This window comes from Magallana gigas, chromosome 2, assembly GCF_963853765.1.
Source record: "Magallana gigas chromosome 2, xbMagGiga1.1, whole genome shotgun sequence".
Taxonomy (NCBI): Eukaryota; Metazoa; Mollusca; class Bivalvia; order Ostreida; family Ostreidae; genus Magallana; species Magallana gigas.
In genome coordinates, this window is record NC_088854.1 from 50581497 (window position 1) to 50591070 (window position 9574).

General features: G+C 36.4%; 1 protein-coding gene across 1 annotated transcript; it reads left to right on the plus strand.

Annotated features, from left to right (window-relative positions):
- The first annotated feature begins 17 nt into the window (after positions 1-17).
- On the plus strand, positions 18-9400 carry LOC105339231 (calcium-activated chloride channel regulator 3A-1). The gene is made up of 15 exons (XM_066072040.1): positions 18-237; positions 1247-1535; positions 2160-2443; positions 3687-3911; positions 4253-4547; positions 4809-5104; positions 6067-6315; positions 6631-6849; positions 6949-7132; positions 7218-7312; positions 7410-7628; positions 7710-7983; positions 8160-8318; positions 8421-8672; positions 8762-9400. The coding sequence occupies exons 1-15, from the start codon at positions 76-78 to the stop codon at positions 9010-9012; spliced, it is 3453 nt and encodes a 1150-aa protein (XP_065928112.1). The 5' UTR covers positions 18-75; the 3' UTR covers positions 9013-9400.
- The last annotated feature ends 174 nt before the right edge of the window (positions 9401-9574 follow it).

Below are 9574 nucleotides of genomic sequence, written 5' to 3' on the forward strand. Positions count from 1 at the left end.
GTGTTGCGTAATAATTTATCTTACAAGTATCAGACTTATTTCATCGCCATTTAGGTGCTTACACTTGTTGAAAGTATGGAACTTCTAAAATTCTTATTATTCATGTGTTTGATGACTGGTGCCTGTGCTTTAGAGACTCGGAGCCATTTGAAGATATCCAACAATGGATATCAACTACTGGTGGTGGCGGTGCACGATAGTGTCCCGGACAATCCCGCTCTGTTTGAAAAAATCAAGGTACGGACAATGGACGATCAAATGTATCACAGATACATCAGCTGTAGACGATGAGTTGTAGAAGTATTAGTCATGTAGATGTATTAGTCATGTAGATGTATTAGTCATGTAGAAGTATTAGTCATGTAGATGTATTAGTCATGTAGATGTATTAGTCATGTAGATGTATTAGTCATGTAGAAGTATTAGTCATGTAGATGTATTAGTCATGTAGATGTATTAGTCATGTTGATGTATTAGTCATGTAGATGTATTGGTGATTATCAATTATATGTGTATCAATATTAGTTGTAGACAGTCAGATGGTTAAAACGTTGGTAATCATGGATCAATGGTAGACAATCAGATGTATCAGAGAAGACAATCAATGTATTCATAATGTAGACTAAGATGAATAAAAAAATGAATGGTATCGGTAGTAGAAATAATATACGTACCTTAATTAAGTGGAAATCTATAAAATAAATAAGAAACAGTAGAAGTAATAGTCAGATGTATCGATAAAACACAGAGATGTATTAGTAGTAGTCAAAATAATCGTCAAATGTATCGGTAGAATTCAAGGACGTTTATCAGGAGTGGTCAAAGTAATAGTCAGATGTATCGGTAGACGACGTGTTTTAAGAGTAGTCAAAATAATAGTCAAAGGTATCGGTAGAAGACAATTTTAGGAGATATATCAATAGTAGTCAGAGAAATAGTCAGATTTAACCATAGAATACAAGGACATATATTATTTGTAGATTATTAGGTAGGTCAGTTGTAGTCAAAGAAGCAAGAATAGACAACAAGTTCCGAACATGTCAAAAGAAAAATCATTTAGAGATTGATTAAAAGTGCAATATCATCAAAACCATAAATAAATCTGAAATAGATAAGAGTACTAGTTTGTGTGAGAATGTGTATAATGAATGGAATTATTTCAATCGCACTTATATTTAAGAATACGTTTACCCTAAAGAACTATATAGACAATTGATATTGAAAATTATTCTGATTTTGAATCCAGACTACGTTTACTAAAGCCTCCAAAGTCCTGTACACAGCCACTCGGAATCGAGCCTACTTCCAGAAGATTTTCTTCCTCCTCCCAAATACATGGACCAACCGGCCGGAATACAAACCCTCCACCTCCGTGACTATAAGCGGGGCCGACATCATCTTCTCGGCGCCAAGGAGCACCAGAAGGAACTTTTCTCATACCAGAATGTATGCAGGGTGTGGTCACCAAGGATTCCATACCCAACTGTTGACCGACATCTTCAGTAACAGCCACCCCCTTGTTCAGCGATCACCAGGTATCCACCTTCTATAATTGTAAACGTATTACTTTTGGCTGTGCATTATATTTTGCACTTTAAGCGGAATAAAATTTCCCCCAATTAAGTGAAGTACATTGTCAAATTGCATGCGATTATATAATTCAGAGATGGGCTAAATAGAACCGTTTTTACAAGAGCTTGGACTTTCGGTATAGGATGTTTTTCTCTAGTTTGCTAATCAAAACAAGCTTTCAAATATTGACCTCCTTTCCTCTAATTCGCTAAGAGAACCTCATTAATATCCATAGACTGTCAAAAACTTGCTCTGATGTATGAAACTGACGCTGTTTCAGCGAAATTTACATATCTGGATGAAGTCGGACGAGTGCCATTGCGTTCAATGTATGCAGACAATGGCTGGACAGTTAACCATTAGTAGACCCCGCCTTCATTAATTAAATCGGAGTTTATCACTTTCTGCCTTAAGTCCAAGCTCTTGTTAAAACGGTTCTAAGATACATGTTTGTGCTATATCTAATCTTTTGAAAAATCAATTTCCGCAAAATGTTCTGCAAAATCGTCATCTATAACACGTTTACAGTATGTAGAATAGATTAAATATCTAATTATCTGATTGACTTCTTGTCAACCATCTTGTAGAGAAGTTCATCGTTCACGAGTTTGCTAAGCTGCGATACGGGGTGTTTGAGGAATATTCTTCCCCCGGGGAAAACCAGTTCTACTTTTCGACCACATTTGGTAGGCTTGATCCGGTCAGATGTACAGTAGGACTTCGTGGAATCATAAAAAATGCTCAGGGGTTCTGCCTCTTCTCTTCTATCGATCCTGAATCAGGGGAGTTTCCTGCAGGATGTGCGTATATTCCTTATCCTTACAGAGCAAATGGCACAGCATCAATGATGGACCATCAATATGTCAGGGAGGTAAATGTACCGACTAATTATATAGCATCTATCAACTAATCAAGTAATATCAGTTTATGTTAACATCTACCAAGTATTATTACCTCTATTTCTTACGGAAACTTTTAGTTAATTCATAGCTCTACAGAAACAGCCAGACTGAAATCTACACGCCCCGTTTATAAATTAGCCGGAATCTACAATTAGCTGAAACTGACAGGAAACTGACAGGACTGAAATTGACACGCCCTCTTTATCGATTGGTCGAAACCTACAGCAAAATAAGAAAAATCACGGACTGCAGGAAATAATCATGATGATGTCAGACTCAAAGTCTCACAGGAGACGATTTGGCTGTTTCTTTTAGCTAACGTACTTATGTAAATTAACAGTAATTTTTAGTGAATTTTACATACTTTTTATAATCAATTTATTGATTAACTAAAAGGAAGATTCTCATATAAACAATAAAATGCTTTCTTTGATGATTCATGCGGGTTATATACATAACCCACGATAATATTTTTCTGCATTGATCGCTACCTTCATATTCCGAATGAATCATCAAATAAAGCATTTTATTGTTTAAATAATAAGCGCAAACATTTTGACACGGAAAGCTCAGGGAAATTCTTTATGTTGGAGCTCCACCCGTGCCCCGGCCGAGGCTTGGACTGACGACCTCTGGAACCCGTGGCCACTCTTTTTGCAATGATCGACCAGCGCTAACCACTCGACCATCTTGGCAAGACAAAATTATTTTTCTCGATGATGCACGGAATTTTGTCTTGCCTAGATGGCCAAGTGGTTAGCGCGGTGGCCGCTCACTGCCAGGAAAGTTGGTTCAAATATATTATGATAATTTATGATTTATTAGTATATATATAATTTAGATATAAAAGACATGTTTTTGTATAGAATATCTTGCACATTTTTTTTTTCGAAATCTTCAAATGTTTTGTGATTGGATTATGATATTTACTTCGATATTATAGTACGTTGTAAAATATGATATAAAATATATGTATTTAGTATTAGCTTATCTTGCACCATCTACTGGTATCGTAAACAATTTTACGATGAAAATCTTGTTGTTTGTTAACTTGTCTTTTGCAATTTTAAGATTGAAATGCGTTGTTTTGTAACCGGTAAGAAATCAGTGAGAAGGGATAGGTATGATACACTCGGTACAGGACCTGCATTCCGGGGTCGGGAAAACTGTCACAACCACGTGACCATGATACCGGTGTTGCCAAGATAAAAGTTAGACCCTTCAACCTCACTGCCGTATTTTAAAAACAAAAAAGTGTCAGTGAACCAAGACTGTGAGTTCAACATGAAGTTTTTGTATTTGCTGTTGATATTTGTTGTCACCCTTCGACACTCCGCGGGAACCCATATCAGAATAAAAAACAATGGATATGAATTGGTGGTAGTCGCTATCCACGAAAGTGTCAAAGAGAATGCCCAGATGCTTACTAGTTTAAAGGTAACCCATTATCTTCAAAACTTTGATATATGATAAAAAAATTTACATAAGATAACTGTAGTTACTATATGAGTTACATGTTCTTTTCATGTAACCTTATTTTCGTCATTCTTATGTTTTATGACAGAAATTACAATTCTAAATTTCTGATATAATGTGAACAGTTAAATTACGGAAGATAGAGTAAGCCTTGTAAAAGTCTTGTAAAAATAAAATTTTGAACCTATTTTTCTCTACTAGTGAAAACAGTAAGATCTATGTTGATAATGATATTTAAAAAAACCTTTCTCTATTCATAAACCCTAAAGAACTTTTACAAAAAAATCATTTTTTTTTTTTAGAAAATAATAACAGATTCGTCCAAAGTATTGTATGCAGCTACTCGACATCGAGCGTATTTCCGGAAAGTGTTCTTCCTCATTCCAAGCACGTGGTCTAGCGGACTGGCGGACAAGGACTCCACCAGTGTTAATCTCAGGGATGCCGACATTATTATATCCGACCCCTCCTCCGTCTCCCGGAGGAGCTACCCCCGGACCAGGAGCTACGCAGGGTGCGGACACAGGGGGATACACATACAGCTACGGACGGACGTTTTATTTAATAGCAGACATCCTCTGGTCCAAGGTAAACCCGGTAAGTATCAGTACATATTGACCAATGTACAGGCAGTCTTTTTATTTTTGAAACAGAGAGAATGCTAATATTTGCCCAATCTTCATTGAATTGCAACTTCACTTCGTTTTATACTTGAAAATTTTAAAAATCCGTTTTTGCTGATTGTGCGACTAATTGAATACAATGACATTTTAAAAATAAATATTCTCATTATATATGACAAAAAGAATGCTGAAAATATATCAGATTCAAAGCTTGTAAAAATGCATTATCTTGCAGAAAAATACCTGGTTCACGAGTTTGCAAAGTATTGGTACGGGGTGTTTGAAGAGTACCCCAACCCTGGAGAGAACCAATTTTATTTCTCTACAACAGTCGGTAGGGCGGATCCCGTGCGGTGTACCACCGGACTGCGCGGACGAATTATGAAAAAGACTCAGTCTGGTATCCAAATTTGTTCTTATGATTCTATAGACCCTGACACTGGCGAATTCCCGGAGGGATGTGTTTATTACCCCTATCCCTCCCACAACCAGGGAACAGCGTCAATGATGGACCACTCATATATACAAGAGGTAATTCCTCTACATGCTGGATTAACACAGATACTCTGTTAGAAAATTCTTCGCCACAATTTGTGTTGACATTACTAACAGCAACAAGTTTTCTGCGTGCATGTATTACATGTTATATGATTCTCTTTTATGTTTGTATAGTTTGTAATCGAAGTGTAACTTTTAGCCGAGTACTTTTACAGAGTTCTACAACCGTATAATTGTAGAATAGCATAATTTTGGCTGCCTACTTGTAACTTAAGCAGTATTTGTGTGTATAACATGTAATCTTAGAGTTAGTGTTATGGGCTACTTGTAACTTTATGTACATGTATAACCTGTGGTGTATTTGAGATTTGATTATGTCCAGATAATACCACTGCACGCTGTTGTTTCATTTGTAAATATATAATCTGTGTGTGGATGTATCACATATTATAACGTAGTTGCCGTATAGTGTTAGTTATGTAACTGCAATGTTAACAAGTATATGTAACATTTATATATAATAGTGTAAAATAATAAGCATATATGCTTATATGTGTAACATTTATATGTGATAGTGTAAAATAATAAGCATATATTATGCTGATTTTGAAAACAAAAGGTGGGTATTTCACGTAAATGTATATAATTTACCTAGCGCGTATTATCAATGAGTATAGTTTGCATGTACATATACCAATTTACTTTTAGCTTATAATTTACTGCATTTGACTTTTGTGTGTATATTGCAAGTACATGTTTTAGTTTTAACATAGTATCTGCTACTTGCTACTGTTTACATGCATTGGCAGCTGTATCGTACCTTATTTTCCATGCAATTCTGTTTAAGTATAACTTTGAAATTTAAAATATATGTACTTGTGATAACGTTGTTTGCTTATATATTTGCTGTATGAATTTCTTGTTATTCCATAAATATAGAACACTGTATTTTACACAGAAAAAAGATTTAGACAGTAATTTCTGTTATATTACAGATAAAAGATTTTTGCGACGATGACCAGACGCCGGGGCATTTTAGCCACAATGTGGAACCCCCGAACCGCCAAAACAGACTGTGTAGCCACCGGAGCACGTGGGACATCATTAGCAACACGCCCGACTTCCTTAACAACGCCAATCCACCAGGCTCCTTGTCAGACTCGCAGCTGACGCCCCAGTTCATTGTTTTCAGGGCGCCCTCTCGGAGACGGAGGCGTCTGGCCGTGGTCCTCGACCCGCCACAGGTACGTGGCCAGGGTAGAGGAGAAATACATGAACATTGGGTGTTGATTTCATTACACCCCCATATATAGCTAGGTTTCAAAATTTCGTCTTGAGAAACTTATAGAATTGAAGTACAGTATCAGCATTATTTCCATTAAAGCAACATCTTGTTGATTTGTAGGGAAAAAATTAAAAGAATAGTTAACACGACTTTCTTTTAAAATAAAAAACAACTAATGTGAATTAATTTATTTATTGAGCTGTTTTTAAGAAAATCATACCCTGTTTTTAAAAACATACATATTTTTTAAATACGAATTTTCAACTTGTTAAAGGAATTTCATAAAAGACTGCGGCTTCACCAGGCAGTAGACCACTTTCTGACGGAAGGCTTTGATGACAAAACCAAAGTAGCAATAATCACCAATGCTGCTCATAGAAAGGGCACTAGAATGCGGAGCAGAAGGTCCGCCGCCGTAAAATCCTCTTTACAAAGCATTGACCAGTTTTATTCTCTGTCTACAATGCGGTCTCGAATTCGAAGAGGGATTGAGGTAGATATTTACAATTTTTTTTCTCACTTTTACAGAACCAACACTATCCATGGTAAGCGTTTTCAAACATGCATTTTCACTTTAATTGTTATCTTTAAGATTCTTAAGAAGAGCAATTCAACCAAAGAAGGCATGGAATTTCATCTGATTGTCATTTCTTGCAACAACCAATCTGGATTTGAGACAGAGGTTCTGCAAGAGATGGCAACCACAGGCATTACGCCGCACTTCATCCACTGTGGGGAGAATGGAATAGAAAATATGGAGAAAATCAGATTACAAGGTAGAACCCGTGCAGCTTCAAAGTAAAACAGTTCACAACGTTCTTAAAAGACATATACATGAACACCGATTAAATTCTTTTGCAGGTGGACATGCTGAATCAAGGAACCAGAGGTCCATTTTCTATGCGGTTCAACGCTTGTCGGACAAATTACACGATGAAAAGGACGTGTCTGTACAGGTAGCTTCAATATGTAGAATTTCAAATTTCAAGGCTTAAATGAAGGTTGATAGATATTTACCGTAAATTTTTAAAATAACTTTACCCAATTAATTAGATTTCAAACGAGAACATTGAGCTTGATGGAGACACAGCATACCATTCGGAATTCAGTCTGGATGATTCACTTCGCGGCGAACTGACGATACGACTGCACTACTCGGCCTCCGAACCCTCTGTACAAGTCGTGGCGCCAAATGGCTCGGAATGTACATACAAGTCAACAGATAGGAAACTAAGATATATTAGACTTACCAGTTTAGTATCACATAATGAGGTATGTTTCTATTTATACAGACAGTTTGGAATATGACCTTTAAAGAGGTTTTAAAGATTTTTCCTTTTTCACTTTACATAGCAAGGAAAATGGTCCATTACCATAAAGAATAAGACGCCAAATAAGGAGTCGATAAATGTGTTGGTCATGTTACAACCTATTATATCAGAGGACGAGGTTCCCATTCGAACAAACGCTTGGGTGAAAGTATTTCACGAACACTCCCCACCGCGTGTAGGCGTGTACGCTGAGGTCATGAATGGGGGACATCCGGTGGTGAACGCAAACGTTACTGCGCATGTGTACCACGAGGACAGGAAAGTAGCCGTGATACCACTTAGAGATTCCGGTGGCGGTAAGTTCTTTTTATGTCGTGTTTTTTAGAACACCTGCTACAAGCTTAAAATGTTGTCGAACTGTTTGATATATGTTGTAATTTCACATTCATATGCTTAAGATTTATGAATACTCGTTTGCCGCAAATATCAGTTAATTTAAGATTGTTTAGATTGGAAATTTGTTATCTTTTAGGCTTCGATATAATGAAAAATGATGGAATCTATTCCAATTCTTTCACGGAAATTGAATCTCAAGGAAGACATTACGTAGAGGTTATGATAGAAGATGTTTTGACCAACTCAGAAATTCACAGGACTTACGAAATACAACTACCTACAGAAAAAGACACGGGTAAATTTTGGGACAAACCAAAAAAACCAACCTACAGCTTAGCGTAAAATTTAAAAGTCACATGGAAAGTTACAAAAGCTTAACTTTACTCCACTTTTTCAGAAGATGACCAGCATGATCTCCATGCACCAAGACTGGATTATCATACAGAGAAGATACCACTCAGACATCGTCTGAAGAGATCCACATCCTCAGGAGAATTCCACGTGGACCATCGCTGGGACAGCTTGTCTTGTGGATACGATTATCCCCCCGCCAGAATCAACGATTTAACAGTTACCAGGGTGAACAGAAAGGATAGAAAGGTGTCTCTGTCTTGGACAGCCACTGGGAGTAACCTAGACAAAGGCAGAGGTATTCTTTATATGAAAAAATAAAATGTTGTGCATGTATGCCAATTGATTAACGATATCCTTCATATTGCAATTTCAAACGCATTTCAGCTTCCTCATTCGAGATTCGTTACCACACCAATGGAACAGCTCTTGTCCTCAATCCTAAGAAGGGAATGTTAGTAAAGAAAGACATGCTTGGAGATACCTCTGGCAGACCTAAGGAGGCAGGTCAAGTTGAAACCGTCACTGTACAGTTTCCTGCCAAGATGAAGTGGGTAGCCATAATGTTAAGATCCATAGATGAAAACAATACCGCGGGAGAATTTTCCAATATGGTGACGACCTACTTTGTATTGTGATTGCATCCCAAAGTTTGTGTACACACAGTGAGGCTTACCCATTTATTAACTTGAATTTGTTTCAAACATGTATTGTCGAACATGAATTACAAAAAAATATTGATTTTTGCAGTGTTTTGATTTGATAAATAAATGACTAATTGTGTATACGTATTAAAGTGAAATTGTGTAAATGATGAATAAATGTAGTTAATTTTAGTTTTCAAGCATGGAGGATAATGTAAAAAAAATGAATTAATTTAATGAGGGGGCATTCGTGTTGTCTGAAGCCCATTAGAGTGTCATTGTAATTTGTACAAGAGTTTAAGAACAGTTTATATGAAACGAAAACTCCCATTCTTGTAACTGTATTTCTTCTTTGAAGAAGATATATTGAATACGAGCCAATTTGTTATTGAAAAAATGACAATAAAATAATAAGTTTTTAAGTCTTCTATATATTCTTTTATTTCAGTTTGCGTATTTAAAATGTGCTAATCTTCAATTCATGGTATTTTAAGCGTTTGCTTACATAAACCTTAACAAGAAAGTTATCGTGCAACAGAATTATACAGTATAGAAC

What these genes read in the sequence shown, in the direction of transcription:
- LOC105339231 (XM_066072040.1), top strand. Translation starts at nt 76, where the DNA reads ATGGAACTTCTAAAATTCTTATTATTCATGTGTTTGATGACTGGTGCC. An exon ending in TGGTCCTCGACCCGCCACAG is followed by an intron (nt 6,316 to 6,630) that starts GTACGTGGCCAG and finishes AACTTGTTAAAG; the next exon opens with GAATTTCATAAAAGACTGCG. An exon ending in AAAAGGACGTGTCTGTACAG is followed by an intron (nt 7,313 to 7,409) that starts GTAGCTTCAATA and finishes CCAATTAATTAG; the next exon opens with ATTTCAAACGAGAACATTGA.